The sequence below is a fragment of the Crassostrea angulata genome, chromosome 3, assembly GCF_025612915.1.
Source record: "Crassostrea angulata isolate pt1a10 chromosome 3, ASM2561291v2, whole genome shotgun sequence".
Classification (NCBI taxonomy): domain Eukaryota; kingdom Metazoa; phylum Mollusca; class Bivalvia; order Ostreida; family Ostreidae; genus Magallana; species Magallana angulata.
This window is the reverse complement of record NC_069113.1, coordinates 32715790-32740724: the sequence shown is the minus strand read 5'-3', so window position 1 is coordinate 32740724 and position 24935 is coordinate 32715790. Positions and strand designations below refer to the sequence as shown.

At 36.3% G+C, this 24935-nt stretch overlaps 1 protein-coding gene across 3 annotated transcripts in view; it reads left to right on the top strand.

Moving 5' to 3' along the window:
• LOC128177546 (uncharacterized) overlaps nucleotides 1-24935 on the top strand; it is a 94640-nt gene that overhangs the window by 5895 nt on the left and 63810 nt on the right. The window contains exons 3-22 of one of the 3 annotated variants that reach the window (XM_052844282.1): nucleotides 12091-12367; nucleotides 12578-12686; nucleotides 13030-13227; nucleotides 13948-14370; nucleotides 15085-15375; nucleotides 15713-16135; nucleotides 17316-17654; nucleotides 17798-18002; nucleotides 18311-18426; nucleotides 18758-19021; nucleotides 19335-19423; nucleotides 19679-19792; nucleotides 20053-20133; nucleotides 20420-20647; nucleotides 21025-21187; nucleotides 21519-21634; nucleotides 21879-22061; nucleotides 22207-22448; nucleotides 22627-22850; nucleotides 22958-24724. In XM_052844282.1, the coding sequence (XP_052700242.1) occupies nucleotides 12091-12367; nucleotides 12578-12686; nucleotides 13030-13227; nucleotides 13948-14370; nucleotides 15085-15375; nucleotides 15713-16135; nucleotides 17316-17654; nucleotides 17798-18002; nucleotides 18311-18426; nucleotides 18758-19021; nucleotides 19335-19423; nucleotides 19679-19792; nucleotides 20053-20133; nucleotides 20420-20647; nucleotides 21025-21187; nucleotides 21519-21634; nucleotides 21879-22061; nucleotides 22207-22448; nucleotides 22627-22850; nucleotides 22958-24724 (5852 nt within the window). The remainder of the gene's footprint in view (nucleotides 1-12090; nucleotides 12368-12577; nucleotides 12687-13029; nucleotides 13228-13947; nucleotides 14371-15084; nucleotides 15376-15712; nucleotides 16136-17315; nucleotides 17655-17797; nucleotides 18003-18310; nucleotides 18427-18757; nucleotides 19022-19334; nucleotides 19424-19678; nucleotides 19793-20052; nucleotides 20134-20419; nucleotides 20648-21024; nucleotides 21188-21518; nucleotides 21635-21878; nucleotides 22062-22206; nucleotides 22449-22626; nucleotides 22851-22957; nucleotides 24725-24935) is intronic. The other 2 variants (XM_052844283.1, XM_052844284.1) reach the window with 2 other exon arrangements.

Genomic DNA, 24935 nt, shown 5'->3' with positions numbered 1-24935 from the left:
GTTAATTGAAAAATGCTCTCAGTATACATGGGATTAAGTGCAGTAGAATCATGGTTATAATTCTTCAATAGATTTAAAATTGGAAAAATGGAATGGTACAATTAGATAAAATCTGTATATTTAATATGTCTCATAAAATAAATTAATGAGAAAAATCTCCCTTGGCAAATCTTTTATATGATCAACCGAATGCATATAAATAAACACACCATGTAGTGTAACTAAATGACATGTTTTTAAAGCAATCAAATCTTAAGGTATAAAAGCGGTTAATTGGGAATGAACAAGGAAGAAGAATTATTTAGAAACAGATTATTCATTCAGGTGCATGAAGTAAAAAAAAAAAAAATCAAGACCCGGATTTCTCTTTGCATTTACCGGTAGTTTATAATGCACAAGATTAACTATAATATGGGCCAACTTGAGCATGCATGAAATTATTTTCACCAGTTAGGTTAGGAGATAAAGAATAAAAGCATTTAATTGAGATCAGAACATGAATTTGTTTTTTGAAACATGCTTTAAATTGATACAATCAAATGATATTGCCAAAGGTGAAATACAGTTGACACGTTTAGGGAGTGTAAATTTTGTTGTCAAGTTATACCGATGAATTCAAAGATAAGTATTTGTTGAAAGAATATGACTTTCAAGTACGTCATTTTAAATGGTATAAATTGTACATAGATTTCACCAAAAAAATTGATACACTGGCCTTCCCACTGATTTTGGGTATTGATTTTTGATATGATTAGTTGTTAAACAACCCGGAAGACTTGCATGTGGCATTTTTTTGGCATTGTATCGCATTAGATCTTTTGGAGATTATAATCAGAATTTAAATGCTATGCAAAGTACAATGTACAAGTACAATGTATTTCGGTGGTTTTGTAGCTCGGTCAATCGATAGCTTTGCCATCTTTAAGCGCCGGACTCTAACCCCCCCCCCCCCCCTCCTCCCCATGAAAAATATATTATCTATGGTACATAGGATGGGGTTGGGGACTCAAATCCTCGGCCTTTCTAATTTTTCAATCTCGTTTACCCCTGGAGTGTTTGCTAAATAGAAACTTTGAAAGTTGAAAGCTTTGAGCATTTACACAAGGTTGATTTATAGATTAACTGCAAGAGGATAGAGTATGGTGTGTCAACACCGGTACTCCACATATGAAAGTGGACAGATATCGTAAACCAAAGATCACCTCGAAGATGGCACATACAAACACATGTACATTATGGTCATGTCGAACATGTCTAGGACTCTCTGTCAGGCAGTGCCCCCTGTTTATTGCTCAGAAAAGTTTTTAAATGAAATTGTTCTTTTGAAGTGTACGTGTTAAAACTGTTTATTGTTTTTAAATGTCTCGGATGGGAATGTAAATTAATAGATTTTTTTTTCATTTTGGTTTTTTGAAAGAGGCTAATAATGAATATAATTTTGTCTAGTGTTTACAAAGTCAAAGGATTTACATTGAATATCCTATTGTACTGATTGAGGCTGAAACATAGAAAAGTTAAAACTATTTTCTTATACCGGTACATGTATGCACATATAATGTGCCTGTTGTACATGCATTTTCGAGAAATCCTAATCCACCCGTTCAGTTAAGAAAATACTTTATGTCAGACAAATTTTAATTTGTCAATTGTGCATTACTGAAAACGTCCTGCTTCAAAAATTCCAATGAACTGTTTTTGAAGACTAGGAAGTTAGAGATAAGATGCATTATTAAAAGAGTTTATTTGATATAAACTCCTTGATATCCAAGTGTCCAAGTTATCTTCTCTGTCAGGTGTCCATGAATTTAAAATTTATCAATTTAACGCTACGATCGTTATATAATGAATTTTCTTTTATCCAATGAAAAATTTGTCTCTTTTTTTTTGAAACAGTTTTTATTGCTATGTCAATTCAGCTGAAAAAAACATTGATGTATTTTCTGGGATTTTAATTTTAATTGATGGCGGTCTTATCATTGTTAATTGTTTTTGGTGCTTTATAAACAATGATTCTTACAGTAGTGGCTGCATGTAAAAAAAAAGTTTGACATGTCAAGTGGATCAAGATCAAGTTACAAACACTTTAGAGAATATTGATGGGAATGTTTTAAATGTGCATTCTCCCAGTAAATCCACTTGTGTGCATTGATTTAACATGTTTAACGTCTATGTTTGGATATTACAAGATTATGATGACACTTGGATGAAACTTAAATTTTAAAGAACTTGATGTTTCCTAAAATATCTATATACACATTAATAAATTGATTGACAATATAGCTATAAATTTATGTAATCAGGGAAATGGAAATCCATTTGTAACCGTTTAAAAAAAAAATTTTTTTTCCCTTTTTTGACTAAAAAAAAAGTAAAAAAAAAGGGATTACGATGTAAAATATACTCTGACGTCAAATTGTAATTTTCCCCCCACCTGTGATTTAATACATATGTACCTTCAGTACCCTACGTTACCGGTACATATAAATGTGAAGGCCAGATTTCAGTTTATACATAGAGATACACTGTACATAATATATATATATCCAGGTAAAATGAATCTTCATTTGAAATGGAAAGCATTGAAGAAACAAGTTGCAATTTAACACGATGCCACCCACTTATAAAAAAGTATTTGTCAAAGGTTTTTGATCCTTTAGAAAATGTGTTTACACTCTTAGACATGAAACAGTTTTATATGGACAAATCCATGAAAATAAAATCTTGATCAATTCAGACCTTCAAAATGAAAATCAGTTGGGGATATTCCAATAAATAAGGTTTTTAATGTAACACACAAGCCTCAGATCCATAATATTTAAACTGTACTCTTCAGGCAGTTTTGTAAAAAAAAAAAAAAAATATTTGGAGGTGAAAATTGAAAGCCATATAGACCCTAACTGAAATAAAATGAGCAAACTGGGGGTGCAAGACAGAGATTTAATGATGAGGATCCATAACATTTCTTTTTGTGCGACTGTTTAAACTGCCAGAATTGGGTTTAATCTCCCTGGTTTTTTCCCATGAATGTCATAAAACCCAAAGATATAGGCAATAATTATGCAAATTCAATAAACACTTTAGACCTTTGCTGAAATCAGGGATTAATTCCTTCTCATTAATAGCTAGTGGATCTGTGATTTTGAAGCTATAGCAAGGAGTAACACAATTTCAATAATTCTGTAAACTTTGAACATTTTTTGTTGTTGGCAATAGTTGAATTATCTTCGACATTGTACAGTAGGTACCATAGATGCAGTCTCATTAATTAAGAGCAGTATGTTTTCAATTTGTTCAAATATTTTGACAGTCATTTTCATCAAGTTACGTCACTTCAAGAAAAGATGTGCTTGCTTTCATACAGAGTGATAATTAAGAAATCTATATAATCATTGCATAAATTGTTGAATTTTTCATGTGGCTTAAATGCTAGACTTCCCAGTTCAACAGTCTTTTTCATTTTAACATACTGATTGGATAACTGTATCTGCTTCATTGACCACAGCAGGTTTCTAAATTTATTCTCTCTTAATTAAAAAAAACACCTCATTTTGTTTTTAGGTCACCTGAGTCACTCAGGTGACCTATTGCAATTGGTCTTTGTCCGTCGTCGTGCGTCGTGCGTTAACAATTTTACATTTTTAACTTCTTCTTGAAAACTACCAGGACAATCGTTACCATTTTTGGTGTGAAGCATCTTTATGGTAAGAAAAATCTAAGTTGTGAAATTCATGGCTCTACCACCCTTGGGGTGCCATGGGCGGGGCCAAATATGCAAAAAAAGCCAAATTTTCAAAAATCTTCTTCTCTACTCCCACGCATGTGAGGAAAAAACCAGTTGCATGGTTATGATGTCCATGAAGCCCTCTACCAAAATTGTGAAATTTATGGCCCCAGGGTCAGGGGTTCTGGCTCTAGGGTGGGGCCAATATGGCCATATAGTAAAAATGTATGAAATCTTAGAAAATCTTCTTCTTTACTACCATATATATTTTTAAAAAACTAAATGCATGATTATGATGTCTCTGAAGCCCTCTACCTAAATTGTAAAATTTATGACCCCAGGGTCAGGGGTTCTGGCTCTAGGGTGGGGCCAATATGGCCAAATAGTAAAAATGTATGAAATCTTAGAAAATCTTCTTCTTTACTACCATATATATTTTTAAAAAACTAAATGCATGATTATGATGTCTCTGAAGCCCTCTACCTAAATTGTTAAATTTATGACCCCTGGGTCAGGGGTTCAGGATCTAGGGTGGGGCCAATATGGCCAAATAGTAAAAATGTATTAAATCTTAGAAAATCTTCTTCTCTACTCCCATATATATTTGTTGAAAAATAAATGCATGATTATGATGTCCATGAGGCCCTCTATCAAAATTGTGAAATTCATGATCCCTGGGTCAGGGATTCAGGCTCTAGGGTGGGGCCAATGTGGCCAAATAGTAAAACTGTTTTAAATCTTAAAAATCTTCCTCTCTACTCCCATATATATTTGTTAAAAACTAAATGCATGATTAGGATGTCCATGAGGCCCTCTATCAAAATTGTGAAATTCATGACCCCTGGGTCAGCGGTTCAGGCTCTAGGGTGGGGCCAATGTGGCCAAATAGTAAAAATGTATTAAATCTTAAAAATCTTCTTCTCTACTTCCATATATATTTGTTAAAAACTAAATGCATGGTTATGATGTCCATGAGGCCCTCTACCAAAATTGTAAAATTCATGACCCCTTTGTTAGGTGTTCAGGCTCTAGGGGGGGGGGGGGGCAATGTGGCCATATAGTAAAACTGTTTTAAATCTTAAAAATCTTCCTCTCTACTACCACACATGTGAGCAAAATACTGAATACATGGTTAAGATGTCCATGAGGGCCTCTACTAAAATTGTGAAATTCATGACCCCTTTGTTAGGTGTTCAGGCTCTAGGGTGGGGCCAATATGACCATATAGTAAAACAGTTTTAAATCTTAAAAAATCTTCTTCTCTACTCCCACACATGTGGGCAAAAACTGAATACATGGTTATGATATCCACAATCTCCTTTACCTAAATTGTGAAATTCATGGCCCCTTGGTCAGGGGTTCAGGACATGAAGGGGGGGGGGGGGGGATATGGCAATATAGTGTTAATGCATATAATTTTCTTCTCTATTCTCACACATCTGTATTAAAAAAACTGACTAATAATTATGTTTACCATGAAGTCCTCTACTGAAATTTTAATTTTCATGTCCCCTCAAGGATGGGTTTTGACTCTAGGACAGGGCCAAAATGGATGTATAGATGTTAATGCATATAAAGTTAAAAAAGTATCTTCTTTACTCCCACACACCTGAAAGGAAAACTGAATTCATGATTTTGTAGACCAGATCTTAGTTTTTCACCAAAATTATAGGTTTCACAGTTCTTTTTGAAATATGGTCGTCATTACAAATTTATAATTTTTCTACTCCAGTATGAAACCTAATTAATTAGATGCATATATGAGGCTCGGTGACAAGTTTGTGTATGGGATGTATGCTACTCAGGTGAGCGTTAAGGCCAATTGGCCTCTTGTTTAGATTAATCTTTATCCATGCAAGTATTTATATGTACAAACTCCTTAAAACGAAAAACTAGATGTTTGCTGGCCTGACTGAATATATTGCAAAGAACTTGTAGTTCATTTTTTAGACTGTGAATCTCTTATAAAAGCCTCTTCAGGTGTTGATGTGAAAGCTATATAGATAATGATTCCTATGTTTGATTTGTGTTTAGGATCATTCCTAACAAAAATATTTTATTTTGGAAAAGCAGTCTGAATGAATCCCAAGATTGCATGTTCTTTTAATGTACAAGAGTTTTAACAAAGATTTATTTGAATGTTGTTTTTAACAACACAGAATTCAACATTTGTTTGTGGAAAGTCAGGCAGATTATTTCCTGCTACAAGTGTTCTTTTATAAGTGAAGAATTTCATAACGACCAGGGGAAATTTTGCAATTCGATTTATTACTTACATACACTGGTATGTTAACTTTTAAAGTACGTGGGGACGGTTCGTTTTATTGTTTGTGTGTAAAAATAACTTGGGGCGAAAATAACCCTGTACACAGTATTTACAAGTGTATCCTCAAATAAATGGTTTCTGAATTGAAAGAAAAAATTTTTTTGCTCCTCAGACCAGCTTTATTAACTCCCTTGCCCTTATTCTTTCAAATAAGTACAGGAACTACTTCAAGGAAATTGATATATTGTGCATAGCAATTTGTATTGCTGAGTTAAACACTGAATTTTAAACTAACAAAAATAAAGACTAGTGCTAAAAGTCATTTCAAAAAATGTGTTCCCTTGAAGAAACTGTTTTATTTTAAACATTTCTTACATCAAGAGAGAATTGCCTGCAGGGGTGATCTTCGGTTATCATGCCATTAAATTGATTTTAAGCAGCTTAGTTTGTTGTCCTAATAAATTATAGAATTTCGAATCTGCATGCGCTGAAAAACTTTGTATTAAATGATTTTTGTTACATAATTTGTGCTACGTACATACCGGTGATTGGCAAAATGTGTAATACTGTAAATAAGATCTAAGAATTTGTCTTTGATTAAAGAGTCGAGGTCTGATTTGACGTATTTAATTTGCTGCCATGCATGCATGTCAAACTTATGTACACAATGAGTCTGTGTGCATCAGGTAAACATCAGCATGCGCCCTACAATGGGATCTATAATTATGTAATTGCTTAACTCTTCATCAAACAGATTGGCAAATATTTGCTGTTTGTATCCCTTTTCTGTGTACATAAGTTTATGCACAATATTTTATAAGTATAGAAATCAGTGATGCTTGCAATATACGGAATTTTATTTTTTTATTAATTGGAAATTTGATCTGCATATATGAATTAGGGACCCATTTGGATGACGATTTTATCTATGATGGGAATTAAAAATTTGACAGCTTAAAAGAACCAGTATTTGCAGTAATGTAAGGTGGTGTATTTGATTGATGCACAAACTTGTTTGCCTTTAGATAAGCATGCAATGCATCTAGACTTTAAAAGGAAATTTCCAAAATGCAAGACTAAACAGAAATTAATTGTTGTAAAAACCTGCCAGTAGCTGTTTAATACTCATGCAAGTTTATTAAAGTTGTATGGTAAGATCATAAATAAAGCAAGAGACTAGGAAGTCTGTCAAGTACAATAAGTTTCAGATACTTTGGGCTTCATTTCACTGGCTACACTCCATCAATGTAACTAATGAAATGGAGGATATTTATTATTAAAATATAGTTCACTGTAATACTCTGAATGGTAATTAAATTTAATTTCAGTCATGTTAGGTTTTTCCATGTATTTGTATAACTCTATTTATTTTGAAATGCATGCTGGTCAAACCTTAATTTAATTGTAATAAAAAGTAATGCAATTGTAAACAGTAATTAAGAGCTTATATAAGGATCCATTGTTTTTTAAAAAATGAAGTGATTTTTAATTGATTCTTTAATCTACGGAATTTGAGTTGCATCTATAATTGTTAACCTGATCAGTAGCTGTCAAGGAATAGACTGTCAACAGTAATTTTAGCTTTATAAATGGCAATTATTTCTCTGTTGAAATTTGTACAGTAATGGTTGTACGTCATTTAAATTCTTCTATGACAAAAGTTTTACCAATTAAAACTTGATTCAATTCTATTTACTTCCATACTCTGGTCTTTTAATATCCCACGTCGAATTCTCGCCTGACAACAAAAATGCGGATGCAATTTTATACTTTATACAACGCTTCAGTAAATGGACCAATTGTGTACTGAATTTCCGGAGACCGGTTGAGGCGGCCTGTTTCAGTGTAGTACTTTTGTTGTGTGGCTGAGCATGGGGTATTGATCGAAGAAAGATTGATTTTATTTTGAAGCTTTCACATCCATATTTTATAGCCTTGGCAAAATCTGGACAAAATAGATGATTGCAATGTTTTATATAACAAAACATTTGATTAACCTTTGGGAATTGATAATGAATATTGATACTGTTTTGTTTTTCTGGATTGAATTCTTTATACCTGGAAATCAGATACTGCATGGTTATAATTTTGTGTTGTAACATGAAGGCCAACAGGATTCATTTGCTTGCAGCACCGGTTTTGGGAAACCTCATCAGTTATCTTCGCACAATTTCTGAAGAAAAAAAATAAAATCATTCATGCTTGAATTCAATAACAGTCTTTGTATTATATTCATTAACAATTCATTATTTGTTTGAAAGTTACATTTATTTAATAGCTACTGGTAATTGTAATTTTTTTTGTCTTTTGCATGAAATATTCAGGGCTCTGATCATCTCTCCTAGAACTAAAATAGGAATTATAAAAAACTTAAGATTTCTTAATAGATTTAAGGTAGAATGCAACACCAAAATTTTATTTTATGGATCATTGAATTGTATCATTTTGGAAACATACAATTTCCCCATTTCGATTCAAATGATTGCCTTATATCTTCTCTATTAAATGTGTCTCGATCCTGAAAAGATTTCATCCATAGGTTTTAAAAATAAGGATAAAAGATGTTTTTCAATATCATAAAAAAATTTTCCTCAAGAAAAAAAAACATCTTTATATTGATGGTGTGACTAGTAAGATATTAATATAATGCATTTATTCACAAAAAACTTTAAACTCTACAGTGTGTTACTTGCAACCAAAGGAGATTTTCAACTTTTATATTTATATAAATTGTATAAAATAATTAATTCATAGCATTTATCCTTGTTTTTATGAACAAGAAATTATATCATAATTCAGAAATAACACTTTAACAATCCATTAAATAAATTTTTTGTGTAGCATTCCTTATTTAAAAGATGTACATGCATGTTTGGGACAAAATTGAAATTTCTTATAAATATTGCAAAGTAGAATTATTTTTGTCTTTAATAATTGATATTAATGTTGTATTGGCCTGGAATTTCTGTAAGAGATAGTTAGCTGTGCACTTTGAAACTATAATGCTGATTCAAATTTATGATTTGTTGTATTGATTGAAACTATAAAAGAAAATACATGTAATATAGATTTTTAGGGGTGTTTGTTGTCTCAATTTAATGAAGAACAATCCTTGTGATTGACTTAGTTAAATGGAGAATTCCAAATGTTCGTCAAGTTCTGAAATTATATTTAAGATGGACAAGAAATTTGTCTGTGTGTACATGCAGTGTACAACTAACAGCCAGCCATTTTAAGAACAGTGAAGTATTTCAAATGTTGTATTCTTAAAGCTTTAGCCTTATTAGAAGCCAAATAAGGATCCTAGTGACATTAATATGAATTATGCATGAATGGAGCCTTTAATAGCACACATTTACACACACGCACCTCTGGACAAGTGGCCATGAAGGTAACAGGATATTTTACCAAGGTAGGTAAATAATTAGGTCGGGTATACCTACATGTAATGGGGAACAGTCAACACCCTTGTTTACCTGGCCCTGCTTTATGGCCCTAAATCCTATTACCGGCTCAGACAATGATCTCCATTCAAAGTGTTGGTTTAATAATTATATTACCTGTACTATGTCAGGTAAACTTGACCACTTCAGAGGCTTTTGCAATCATGCAATGTAACGTTGGAAGTGCTGGTATTCTTAATTGAAGTACTGAAAGTATTGAAATTAATTTCACAGCATATTGAATGGATTGTGATTCATAATTGATATTTTTTATTAAAGAGGTTCTAAAAAAATGCCTTTTTTCTATCAGTTAAGGTTTTGATATAAGAAATCAAAGTACTGAAAGTATTGACATTTTCTGATATTTGAAATTGTAACATATACTCTGGTAATTTAAAATTTGTTGTACATACTTCACCTGGAATGTTTTATAACAAAAATATATTTTTCACAGATTATTTCTAAATGATAAATGGATTGAAATTGATACACATTAGTCTTGGAATTGATTTTTAACTTGTATAAATGTCAATTCTATACATTGATCCAATGTCAAAATTAATTTTTCAAAGTGCTTTTTAGGAAAATTGAATGATTTCAATATGCAACGCTTTATTTTGCCACACCGATTTTTTTGTTTGTTTGTAAAAAAGGTTATCATAAGTCCAAAAGTTTTTCTGTGTAAATGTTGAATATTTCAAAATTTGGCATGGAAGACGTGAATTAGAAGCAGTTAAGATAGGCAGTGTTGAATTGATATTTGTTCAATACATATGCAAATTTGTGTAGAGGAGAATCAACCTTTTTGATTCAGTGTCGATTTTATCATGACAAATATAAGCTAGTGTATTTTTAGAATTAATTGACTTTAGAACTGACACTCTTATCAAGTTCAAAATCCAGTGTCAAAACTAATGAAAAAAACCAGTGTAATAAAACTGGCTCTCTTATTGAACAGTATATTAAATGTACAATTTTGTAATTGTAAGACCTTGGGTGCAGTGAAAATTGCTAACTTAATTCACAAACTAAATAAAAGGGTTCACAAGAATTTAAATAACTGTCCACATTGAATGCTCTTTTGAGAAATTTGTCTTCTTTAATTTACAGTGCATGAATAGCATTAGCTTATCTATTGATTATTTGATTTCTAATTAGAAACTTAAATAGAGGTTTTTGAATACACATACAAAAACATCGTATAATAGTGATATTTAAAAGTGCTGTAGCACTAACAACAGATGGCAAGGAATAATGATACATTCACATGAACGAAATTTGGTTTTTGTTACTTTTAATTGAAAAGAAAATAATTTGATTTTGGTTTTTGAGGACGGTGAGTTTTGATTTTTAGATCATTGTAGCTCAACTTTAATGAAGGTTAATGGGTCATCCATTATAAGGCTGTAGAACTTAACTGCAGATATCATCAATAGTGCATCACTCATACATATATGTACACACAGAATGGGGAAATGGATTAATGATATGTTGAATGACAAGAACTTATCATTCTGGAAAAATACAATTTCATTTTATTCCTAAAATATGTGTACACCAGAAAAGCTTTTCAGTTCAGTGACAACATTATAATTAACATACATACAGTTATATGTAATGTTAGTTCATAGGCCTGTCAGTGAGTAAAACTGAAAGGTCCTCTTAAAAGGGTTTGAGAAATACTTAATTTTGCTTATCAAAGCAGTTGAGCTAGTGCTTAAGGTAAGCTGAAAATTGATATCCTTAGCCAAACAGATTGATCTTTGAAATTGTATATTTTTGTGACGATATATATTAATCATTGGTAAACATTTAGAAATTCCTAGATTCTATTAATTGAATGGGCTTAAAGGTACAGTAAATAAAATTTAAAAAATTTGGACCAATGGTGCGATACAGACATAAGATTTAACATGTTTTTCATTTATTTATTTTCTATGTCATAGTTTTAAAACTTAACAGCTCTGTATACTTCGTGCGTGCGCTCTGTAAACAAGCCATCCATTTCGAAACAAAATGATCTTTCTCTTTGGGATCTACAAGTTGTCTGGTTATGATGTAAAAAATAAAATTGGTGGTTGCCATACAGAAATTGAGGACCCCATAATCCATTGTCTTGATCATGCAGTGTGTGCAGTTTCTGTCAATTTGTTTGACGAGCTTTATTTTGATTGATAATGGGGGTATCGGAGAAGTCTTGACAGTATAATTATATCGATTGAAAGTTTATTACGTAATTTGAAATAATTTCGTGACATGCCAGTTTGTGCAAAAAAGTCTTTTTAGTAAAATCTACCAGTATGATTGCAAACATTTTAATTATCTGTATCATTGGATGATTTTTTATATAATGTCATTTTGTACCAGAACTTTGTTGAGATTTACAACTGACAGTGTCAATATAGCTTTTACCACTCACTTAATTTCAAACCATAGCCACATACATTATGCATCACCGGTCAATAAGACCATAGAGGTATCCAAGTCTCATATCCTTTTAGGAACGCAAAACATAACAAGCCAAGGTCACAGATTGTTAACCTTCAAACAAGGTTTTGTCTGCTGACCTTCAGGCAAGGTCAAGACTATACTGACCCACAGGCAAGGTCAAAACAAAATCAGTTTGTTCAATTTTAATGTGTGAATTTGTTGTTTTTCAGTTGCCTTGGAGGGGTGAATGGGAGGACAGCATGTGCTGCTGGTACAGCCAATCCTAATTCGGGATCAAGCGCTATCTCTGCCTGCGTATCATGTAATTCTGATGAAATCAGTACCGCTGGATCATCTGCATGTATTAAGTGTCCGGCTGGATTTAGCTGTTCTTCTTTGACCACTCAAACTGCTTGTACTTCACCTTCCTACTCATTGGAAGGGGAAACAGGCTGCACTTCCTGTCCTGCTGGATCAATATGTCCAACTACAAACCAGGCTCCACAGGTGATGTTTATTTATAAATTTTAGTTTGTCAGAAAACACAAACTTCAATTTTCATAACCAGGATTTGAATAATTTAATCTCAAGTTGATTGTAAAATAAAATTTTAGATGTTTCCCTTGTTCATTTTAGAAATTTATAATAAAATATTGAACCATTACAAGGGTCAGTTATTGCCTGTTATTTTATTATCATATTTACAAATGTTCACAGGACTGTCCTGCTGGTAAACAACCAAATGGTGGACAGACAGCATGCACAGACTGTTCAGCAGGATTTTACAGCACAGCCTCAGACAACTCCTGTCAGACATGTCCAAAAGGTGCTTAGTTCAAATTATTTTCAATATTTATTTGTATGACAAGATTCATGCAAAGTAGCAACAATTTTCTTTTGCATTATAGATGATTATAAGCAAGTAGAAGGATAAGTAGACAGTAAATGTATTGATATTTGTTCTTTCAAATTGTCTTTGTACCTATAATTACTATAATTCAAATTATTCAACATGAAAATGTATGTTAGAAATTTTTGCTCAAATCTTTTGTCATGTTATGATTAATCAATGTATTGTTATGTTCCATTATCACCGGTATATTTTCCATGCCTGAATGTTTAATTGTGACATCTTATTGCATGGTTTAATGTTTGATGTCATCTTCCAGGCTCCAAGTGCCCCACTGGTGCTATGACAACTCATACTGTGTGTCCCTCAGGAGAATATCAGAATCAAACAGGTCGGACATCCTGTACAGCATGTACAGCCGGACACGAATGCTCCGACCCCACCACCGCACCTCAGCAGTGTAACGCAGGGACATACGCACCAGCCAACTCTGTGGCTTGTACCCCTTGTGCAGCAGGTAGGCACTCATCCTCGTAGAATTAATGATCTGTGAACATCATGGTTGTAATTCATTCCTTTTGAAGTATATGTCAGGTGGGAGTTTATACCGATTTATGAAGTGGAAAGATTAATACATTATCACCTTGAGGCTTATTTGTATTGATCATAATTGCAGCATGCAGATTTCTCTCGAATGGTTAGATTGCTTCTTACATTTTTACCGTAGGAGATAATGTGCTGTCATAATACAATTTTTATTTCAGAATCTGTTATATTTAATCAAGCATTATATAAAACATATCAACAGGCATGTATAGTGATAGCCCAGGTTCCAGTTCATGTTCTGAGTGCCCAAAGGGCAAGAATTGTTCCAACCCTGCCCTGACCCCCACAGATTGTCCCGCTGGGACCTACAGTGCTCTAAACACCACAGCCTGTACCCAATGTCCAGCAGGGCATTACAGCACTGCTGGGTCAGGGAGTTGTACAGAGTGCCCGGCGGGCAAGAACTGTTCCAATAGTGCGGGTGCTCCCTCAGATTGTCCCGAAATGACTTACAGTACAGAGGGCAGTAGTGGGTGTACAGCTTGTAGTGCAGGTGTGAACTAAATTTGGGTTATTTAAAAAAAGAACATTTTGCCATTCAAGCTCTTGGCTCCTTCCTTAATTTATGAATTCCTAATTTTCCTCTTATTTTCTTAAAATCCTTTTCTAAATTTTCATTCGCAACTGATAGGATACTACAGTACAGCAGGATCAGGAAGCTGTACAATTTGCCCATCTGGTAAATCCTGTCAATCAGCCACTCCCAGTGATTGTAGCCCAGGGACCTACAGCCAGCAAGGAGATGGAGTGTGCAGCAATTGTGCTGTAGGCTATTACAGCAGCAGTGCTGGTTCTTCTTCTTGCTCAGTGTGTGCTGCAGGAATGTCTTGTACCACCAGCTCTAGTCAGCCTTGTGCTGCTGGTACTTATGGCATTGAGGGAGAGATGGGATGTCGGCCGTGTACTGCGGGTCACTTCAGTGAGTCAGGGGCTAGTAATTGTACAGCATGTCCTGCTGGCAAAGACTGCAGCAGTGCAGCGGGATCTCCCCCTGACTGTTTGGCCGGTCAGTACAGTGTGGAAGAAGATGCAGGCTGCACCAACTGTCCCCCAGGTATCCAATGCACACTACATAGTGTCTTGCATGCAAGTGGAAGGGTGTTGTGCTTAAGAATTTTCTGCATGTTCCTGTCACAGAAACATTTTATTACTTATGAATATATACCCAAGCATAACAGGATGTTGTGTGGATGTCCCTGGAATATTTCAATTTGCATGCTTCATGTAATTTTCCAGTCCTGCCATATATAGCAGGGTTATCACCATGATCTGGTCCGCTCACCAAGTGGTATTATTGTTGCATCCTGTATCATATATGTAATCATTTAAAAGGTTTCCTCCCTCCAAGAGATCCCACAAAGAGAATGCAAATTGGAAAACACTGCCTATTAATCAATTACATATAGCATGTATTCATTGAATGGTACCGTCATTTAGTGTGTTGTTATGCTTGACTTAAAGTAGAATGGATTTAAAAGGTTGGTTTAATTTTAAGACATCGGGAATGGAGCACTTAATATTGTGTGTGTATGTATTACAGGGTGTCAGTTACCTATATAGAACAAAAGAATAGTGTCATTTAGATTGAAAACCATTGTAGAAATACCTATTACATAATTTTCTACATTTTTCCCAAACAAATCATTTAATTAAGTAAAGTTTTTAATTGAACTATATCAGTATGCTTACATGAGCAATCTGATTTTAAAGACTTTTAAATCTTTTAATTAGAATTCTCAAGATTTTTTGATAAACCTGCTTTTTATAGGAACATATAGTGATAGCCCAGGTTCCAGTTCATGTTCTGAATGCCCAGAGGGCAAGAATTGTTCCAACCCTGCCCTGACCCCCACAGATTGTCCCGCTGGGACCTACAGTGCTCTAAACACCACAGCCTGTACCCAGTGTCCAGCAGGGCATTACAGCACTGCTGGGTCAGGGATTTGTACAGTGTGCCCGGTGGGCAAGAACTGTTCCAATAGTGCGGGTGTTCCCTCAGATTGTCCAGAAATGACCTATAGTACAGAGGGCAGTAGTGGGTGTACAGCTTGTAGTGCAGGTGTGAACTAATTTTAAAGAAATATTTGTTGTATTGAGTAAATATCCATTGATTTCAGAAATGAAAATTACCAAAATCATCTTGAACATATGGGTTATTGAAAACACCTACCTTTTACTCTACCTTTTATTCATGATTTTCTTATCATTATTTTCTTATTTCATGCATAAAACTTTTTCTGAGATGTAAAAATCAATTGAAAAGAAAACAGATTATTTTGAAAACAGGTTAATTTGTAAAGTCAATGTAACATTTAGCTTTATTCATGATTATCTTATCATTGCTTTCATAAATCATTCATAACACCTTTTTTTGAATTTTGATTGGCCACTGATAGGATACTACAGTACAGCAGGATCAGGAAGCTGTACAATTTGCCCATCTGGTAAATCCTGTCAATCAGCCACTCCCAGTGATTGTAGCCCAGGGACCTACAGCCAGCAAGGAGATGGAGTGTGCAGCAATTGTGCTGTAGGCTATTACAGCAGCAGTGCTGGTTCTTCCTCATGCTCAGTGTGTGCTGCAGGAATGTCTTGTACCTCTAGCTCCAGTCAGCCTTGTGCTGCTGGTACTTATGGCATTGAAGGAGAGATGGGATGTCGGCCGTGTACTGCAGGTCACTTCAGTGAGTCAGGGGCCAGTAATTGTACAGCATGTCCTGCCGGCACAGACTGCAGCAGTGCAGTGGGATCTCCCCCTAACTGTTCGGCCGGTCAGTACAGTGTGGAAGAAGATGCAGGCTGCACCAACTGTCCCCCAGGTATCCACTGCACACAGGATGGGTGCATGCAGATATAGCACAGGCAGCATTGCATGTACTAGCAAAATTATTTCACTAACACTTGTTATTCTGTATGCCTTCTCACATTGTTATCGAGCATATAATGCAGTGATTTTGATTTGTCAACAATGGATGCATGTTTGTATTTCAGTTTTTGGTGTTCACTTGAGATTAAGCTTGGTCTTCATTTACCTAAGTGGTTATAATATAAGTTTTGCATGCCTATAACAATATTTACAGTTCAATATTGCATGAGGGGTTTGTGGAATATTAATTAAACATACATGTATATGTTTATCAATGGTGCCTTGTGTATATCAATATATGCTTCTGTTAACTTTGCATGTATTTCTTTTTGTTGCAGGGTGCTAATACTTCAAAGAACAAACAAAATAATTATTATTATTTGAAAACATTTTCAGGGTTTTTTTCAAATATAGACATAATAATGTAATGTTTTAATCATCATTATTTAGTGGGTTTTAAATTAATATTTGTTTCAGCATTGCATGATTTCTCTTGCATGTGGCTGTGTTGGTACTAGATCATACGTACTGTACAGTGAGATTCCTTAAAATTTTACATGAGTACTTATTTCTGTGATTCAACCGTTTATATCCTTTTTTTTATACCAACGCTGAATTTTTATCATAGTTTTATTTACTTTATATCTGTCCAAAAAATAAAAGCAAGATTTTAAAATCGGCAAGAAGGACTTCTGGCAATTTAATACGGATATTCCTAGTGTTTAATTAGGAATCTACTGTACAATATATGAATAAAAATTTGTTGCTGTAGCAGTCAATCATGCTACACACTGAATTCATTGATCATTGAATAGCAGATTCAAACTGCGGTCACAATATAATAACAGTTTGTTGATTTTCACTTATTGTCTAATGCTTTTATTTTGTTATGCATGTTAAAAATGTATTGCACAAATGATGCATTAATTGTGTATGAAGTTATAATTGATATAACGTTATGTGAAGATATTCGAAATTTTGTTGATAATTTTTGTTTCACAGTCATTAATGCTACAATATATTACCAGCGGTTATACTGGTATCAAATGCATACATAATTTAATGTTAAGATTTCAGTTTTTAATGCAATCTCAAAACATCTTCTAAGATCATATGTTCCCAATTTTATCTAGGTCACCACAGTTCCGCTGGTGCATCAAGTTGCACCCAGTGTACTGCGGGGCATTTCTGCACAGCCTCCACTGAGACACCTTGTGGCACCACCAAATACAGCAGTGCAGGAGCCACTTCTTGCAGTGATTGTCCGGCAGGTTATAAATGTAACATCGCCACCACTGCCACTCCTACAAAGTGTCTTGCTGGAACGTACTCCGGAACAGCGGCTTCTACTTGTACCAGCTGTGAAAAGGGACACCAGTGTCCGGTGGACGGAATGACCGCCCCAGAGGCTTGTGGGAATGGAACTTACGCACCTTCAACAGGCGCCACAGCATGTACACCTTGTCCTGCAGGTAATTTTGAAAATATGTTTTGGGGGATAAGATTTTCATTTCTTCAAAGGTTTACTGTAAGCTTAAGTTTTCTTTAATCTAACAGTGTTTTCATTGAAGAAAAATGTCTAACAGCAAACAATTCCATGATTGTTACTTTTTAGGTCAGAGATGTCCAGATGTAACAGCAGCAGCCATTGACTGTTTGCAGGGAGAGTACAGCCCAGTGGGCTCCTCCTTGTGCTACTCCTGTCTGGATGGATGGTACTCTGACTCCGTCAAATCAACAACTTGTACAGAGTGCCCAGCAGGCTCCAAATGCCCTACCAAGAATAATGGGCCAACACAGTGTGGATCAGGCGAGTACAGGTAAAGGAATCAAGACTTTTTTAAAAGAAATGTAATTGATGAATTAAAATTATAAATGGAATTCCATCAAAAATGACTTTAAAAGGTATTCATTTCAAAACATCACGCTAATGGGCATGTTTTGACATATCTTGCATTGGAAGGATCAAGAGCTTCTTAAAATATTCAGAATCAATTTTAGCTAAGTCTGCAACACCATCATGACTAAAATCATCCAGTAGTGATCATATTTAAAGAACTGTGAAGAAATGCTGTTTGCATACATTGTACTTGTGTCGGTACTATCAGTACTTTGATTTTGCCTCTAGTTCTGCTGGCCAGACTTCATGTACTCAGTGTGCAGTAGGGACCTACAAGACGGCAAGTGGAGCAGGCAGCTGTACACCCTGTGAGGCAGGCTACGAGTGTCCCACCACCTCAGCTAGTAAGTCAGTCTGAATACTGAACAATTGCTTGCCTTTTTAAATTCAAATGAGAGTTGTGTCATACTGAATATTTAAGTTTTGTAAATTTAATGTGGATTTTTTTCAGTTTTGATGAATGTGTTTGTTTACTATAAGAATTACTTATGCACCAACATATACCGGTATATCTTATCAGACAGTTCTCTTGATTTTCATATTTTGAATTGAAAACTGGAAGAGAGATTTACTAAACTACGTGTATAAGATAAAATTATCAGTAAAATGTATGTAATTTGATGTTTTGATTTTATAAAGCAATTTTAAATCTGAGCCACTTCCTTCTATCCTTAGGATCTGCCTGTGGCAGTGGTTACTACTCTCTTGGGGGAGACACAGCCTGTATCCCCTGCCCCGGAGGATATTCCTGTACCACTACCAGCTCCAGCCCTGTGCTGTGTACCGCTGGAAACTACGCCAACAATGCAAGCACCACCTGTTCACCCTGTGCAGCAGGGTACTATTGTCCCACTGACGGGATGTCAGAACCTCTGGCTTGTCCCACAGGCTACTATCAGACCAGCACTGGACAAACCAGCTGTACCCAGTGTGGGCAAGGTAGGTCTGGTTGGGGCTAATACAGTACTGTAAACAGGAAAAATTTTACCCCAATATTGGTTTTGCCTCACTTGCCTTCATTTTTATTTGATGAATTGTGGATGCTTCAAAAGGCAAAATCTGTTAAAACACAACTGTGTTTTTAGGCAAATATAAACTTGGGAACAATTTTCAACAAGTGTGATTGGTCAAAAATAGTGCAAGGCAGAAATAACCTGGTATAATTAAGTAAGAGACTGTACTATAAGGTAGTTAGTCTTGTTTGGGAGTCATTTCCAATCATTTAATTTTTTACCTTTGCCCTTGATCTAAGGTTACAAATGTCCGAACAAGACGGTCACCCAGGAAGCTTGCCCTGTGGGAGAGTATCAAGATGGTCGGGGAATGGAGTCCTGTAAATCTGTAAGTAAAATAGATGGCTGATTCATCTCATGATACATATTACACATAGAACATGATTAAAGTAATGTAAAATTTCAATATGATATTGATGATTGTTTTCCATTATCAATTTTGTAATTGTTTTCCACAGAAGCTCCTCTTATCAATTAACTGATCATGCATTTTTTTGAAAAACTTAAGTGCATTGTATGTTGATAAAAAAATCCACTACTCTTTTAAATGTATTAAAAAATTGCTTTCACTGATTGATTGTAGTGTCCCTCTGGATACTATGCCGATACCACTGGAAAAATCACCTGTACAATATGTCCCGCGGGATCCAGCTGTTCCGATCCGACAGTAGCTCCAGTAGCATGTTCTAGTGGCCAGGTATATAGAATTAGACAAAATTCTGAGTATCCTTTATGTTGATACATGTACCAATTTCTAATTATAAAATCACACCGTAATTAAAATATCTAGTAATCAAAATGTCAAGTTAGTAAAAGTGTTACTCAGTTAATTCAAGAGCTTTTTCTCTTCATCTATAGTACATGGTATGTACATGGTGTATCTATGTGGTGTCCAATTTGTTTTGGAGCATGACATCAATAGAGGTGATGTAATGGAATTATCCTTTGATATTTTAGTACTCCCTTGCTGGTGCCACTTCCTGTACAACGTGTCCTGCAGGATATGCCTGCCTATCAGGATCACAGACAGCCTGCACTGTGAGTACAAAGATTAGTGTTCTGTTGTTAGTACAGTCATGTAGATCTTTCCGAATTGTCTATCATGCTGTCTGACTACTGTAAAATTGTCAGATTTTGTTGAGAATTTATGACATTATGAAATTTGTATTCTATAAAGGAGATTTCATGTTCGCTATGGTAAAAAGAATTCATTCAAGAACATTGTCTTTCCTTAAAATTCTACTCTTCTTCCATGACTGTACACTTTCTTCGTGTTTTTCTACTCTCTAAATAATAATTATGCATTATTTTATGTTCTGTGAAGAATGGTCAATACTCCAATGGTACCCACTGCGTTGACTGTCCGGCAGGGACATACTGCCCCGATCCAACCCTGGGGAGCGTTGTGTGTAGTAACGGTCAGTACCAGCCCAGCACAGCCCAGACTTTCTGTATTCAGTGCCCCAGCGGTCAGTCCTGTCAGGATAAAACAGCCACACCTGTAGACTGCACCGCTGGATATTTCAGTTTGGCAGGAGAGGAAACTTGTACTGTAAGTTGCTTTTGGATGTCATTTATTGTAAATATTCTTGATAAATGTGAGTCTTTTTGGATTGGGTAAAAAAGTCATTGAAGAAGTTGAGATTATAATAGCCAACAATGGTTCCATACTGCAATAATAACTGCAATTTTTCTTCATTTATTATTTGGCATTCATAACTTTAGCTCCTTTTTAACATTTATTTATTAGTTTCCCTTTAGAAATGTCCTTTGGATTTAAATGACTGCAAATGCAGAAGGTTTTATGGATGTAGTGGCCAGGGCAACACTAATTCTATGTCTGATAAGTTGCTGCAATTCCTTATTTACGTAACATAATTTGTGTAGTAACTGTTGCACCTTTCTCTTTATTCTTGTTTTTCCTTTCAGAAATGTCCAGATGGCTACTACAGTGCTACAAAGGCAGGTTCCTGTTCCCAGTGTCCCGCAGGACAGAAATGTTTCGCTGGAACCAGCTTCATTTCTCCAACCAACTGTGCAATTGGGTTCTTCTCAGCACTGGGACAATCGACTTGTACACAGTGTGAAGCAGGTATATGATAAAACAACTGTAACAGTTGTAAACTGTCAATTGTATGTCGAAATAAGTTTACTTTGTAGTTACTGAATGCTTGCATAGATAAGCCAAAGTTAATCTCTCAATTTTTCAATAAATACATATGAGTTATTCAATAAGTTACAATAACTTTAATTTTATTGTTTGAACAAGTGTTATTGACAATAAGTTATTGCTTAAATCAACTGAGTTATCTACCGGTAATATGTTTTTAAATGTTTTAGACTTCCTGAAAGAGAAAAAAATGCAGAGTATTTCTTTTTTTTTTTAAATCTTGATGAGAATTCTTTATACCTCTTTTATTTAGGGTACACCAGCAGTGCTGGAGCCTCAGCCTGCTCCCAGTGCTCAGCTGGATTCCAGTGTCTGGATCCAAAATCTCCAGTGGCTTGTACATCTGGATATTACAGCCTCTCAGGAAAGGTCAGTGGTTCACTGAGTTGCCTTTTGAATTTTCAAATGAAAAATATGTCAAGAATATACTTGTATTGTTATAAAGTTTTCTGGTGTTGCTTTGAACAACATCAATGAATTAATGATGCACAAAGTTAAAGTCTACTTTAAAAATTTGTTGTCATTACAGTATGAAATTGGCAATATTCCTTTATTTCTGTACACATGCATGTTTATATGTACACTGGACTTGCATGTTTATTTTATCATACAGACTACATCATGTACCCAATGTCCAGCCGGATTCTCCTGCAGTGCTAATAATATTTCCCCAACTCCATGTCCTAGTGGCACTTACTCCACCGCAGGACAGACTTCCTGTACAGCTTGCCCCGCTGGTCAGTCATGTGACACAGGGTCACCCACCAGCTGTGGAACAGGATATTACAGTCCCTCTGTAAGTATTTACTAATATCATGAGAATTGATGGAGAAATGTTTTTAACCAAATTGTTCTTTTTAGCCTTGAAGGGACTCTGCAGAGGCAGATAATGCTCTTATCAAACGAATGCATTGAACAAAAGATTTGAATCTTTTTTTAAGGGCTCTGGCTGCAGCATTTGCCCTGCGGGCTTTGAATGCAGTGGAAGTACTGCCACCCTGTGTACCTCTGGGTATTACAGCCTGGCGGGAGAGATGAACTGTACAAAATGCCCAGCGGGAAAAATGTGCCCCTTCCCCTCCATCTCCCCCATCAACTGCCCCACTGGCACCCACACACAGAACTTGGAGGGTCAGACTTCGTGTACTGACTGTCAGGCAGGGTTCTACTGTCCAGCCAGCGCGTAAGTCACACAATTTATCTTTTTCTATCAAAATATGTGTTTCCTCTTTGGTGGGTAAATTTTAAAATTTTCATCAATAAATTCTTAAATGTAATCTATTTATGGATCAAGATCCTATTAAAAGAATGAAAGCAACAGACACTTTAAAATATTAATACATAATAATTTTTTCCGACAGCCCTGATCAGATTGCCTGTGCGACAGGAGAGTACTCCTTGGCCAAGTCCACTTCCTGTACCGTATGTCCGGCCGGCTACTCCTGTGCCACCACCTCAGCCTCCCCCTCAGCCTGCGCGGCGGGGACCTACTCCCTGGGGGGTAACACCAGCTGTACCGACTGTGAGGCAGGGTACGCCTGTCCATCCACATCATCACTGACCAACAGATATCCATGTCCTTCAGGTAAAATTGAAGGGGAAAGGTTGTCATGAAACATTTTTTTTAATAAACAGTTGTTTCAATACTAATATATATATATATGCAGTAATTTGTTTCCTGTTGACTTGTAGGGAGTTATTCCACTGGTGCCCAGGCATCATGTACCCTGTGCCCCGCTGGTAAAGCATGTTCATTAACCACATCTAGTACACAGACTAGTTGTACCAGTGGACAATATGCCTTTGCCGGATCTGCAGTCTGCACTGCATGTCCAGCAGGATGGAAGTGTCCAAATGTAGACGGTAGTCAGAATGCCCAGTGTTTGCCTGGAACATACTCGGTAGGAAATGCACCATCTTGCACCTCATGTACAGCTGGAAATGCTTGTCCCCTCATAGACAGTTCGGCCAGCATAACTTGCACGCCCGGTTCATACGCAGTAGCTGAAAGCACCACTTGTACTGTTTGTCCACCAGGGTATCAGTGCCCGTCAACCACCGCTGCCACAGAGACCAAATGTGCTGATGGTTTCTACAGCGAAGGAGGTAGAGCCGCCTGTGTGGAATGTACCGCTGGTTACGAATGTCCAACTATCTATGACAGTTACTCTGTGGTGTGTGCTTCTGGGTATTACTCTCTGGCCGGAGCCAAGGAATGCACCCAGTGTCTTGCCGGACAAGAGTGTCCTTCTACCACAGCTGCAGGAACAGCTTGTGCAACAGGTTACTACAGTCTTGGTGGACAGAAATCTTGTACACAGTGCCCAGCAGGATACTCATGTGCCCAAAAAGACCAAAAACCAGTCATATGTGCTGTTGGGAAATACAGTGCTGCTGGAGCTACTACTTGTACTGACTGTGATGCTGGGTTTTTCTGTCCAGCAGGAAGTACTCAAAAGGACCCACCATCTGCCATCTGTTCTTTGGGATACTATTGCATTGCTGGGGCAACTGTTGAAACACCTTGTGATATGGGAACCTATGGTGCGACAAAAGGACTAACTGTCGCAACAGATTGCACCGATTGTCCTCAAGGATTTTACTGTCCAGCAGGAACAGCTGGAGTTCCAACCAACAGCCTTCTTTGTCCAAGAGGGCATTTCTGTCCAACTAAAACTGGTGACTACAAGGCCAACCCATGTCCTCATGGCCAGTACTTTAATAATTTGGGAGCAGTAAAGGTGGATGAATGCATTGACTGTCCAGCGGGAAGATACTGCCCGCCAGGCACTGATGACCCAATGTATGATGGCTATATTTGCCCTCGAGGATCTTATTGCCCTCAAGGCTCTGGAACTGCTCCTATTAACTGTCCAGCAGGCACATATACAGAGGAAGAAGGAGCTATAGGACTACAGAGTTGTAAAATTTGCCCAGCTGGACATTACTGTCCAGCTGGAACTCACACCCCAACAGCATGCAGTCCAGGGACATTTAATCAATACACAAACATGCAAAAGGTGGAAGACTGTTTGGCCTGCATTGCAGGGCAAGCCTGCACCAAGCATGGACTCGCCAAACCGGACTATCCATGTGATCCTGGACACTATTGTCCGGGAGGAAACAGATTACCGACCGAAAACCCCTGCCCAGCTGGGACGTTCACCGATTTCAAGAACCTGACCGCCATGTCTCAGTGCGAGACCTGTAGGTCGACCAAGGCCTGTCTGGAGGGGACCGGAGGTCAGCAGAAACCCCCTGTGCCCTGTGGGCAGGGTCACTTCTGTCCGGACGGAACAGCTTCCCCCACCCAGTATCCTTGTCCAGCAGGAACCTACACAAACCTGACCAATCTCTACAAGGTGGAGCAGTGTACTATCTGCCCCAGGGGCTGGTACTGTTTGGAGGGATCGGCCACACCTACAGGCATGTGCGATAAAGGACATTGGTGCCCTGACGGTAAGAAAAAAAGCCTTTATTATACATTTTATTTTATCTATCCAAGTTGTGTTTGAAAAGCCTTTATTATACATTTTAATTCATTTATCAAAATTGCTAGTATATACAATATAATAATTCATAAAATGTAGCTGTGCATTTTTCTGGGGAGTTACTATGAAGGTCTAGTTCAACCAGACACTTAGCTTTGCTCAAAGAGTGTGTGTGGTAA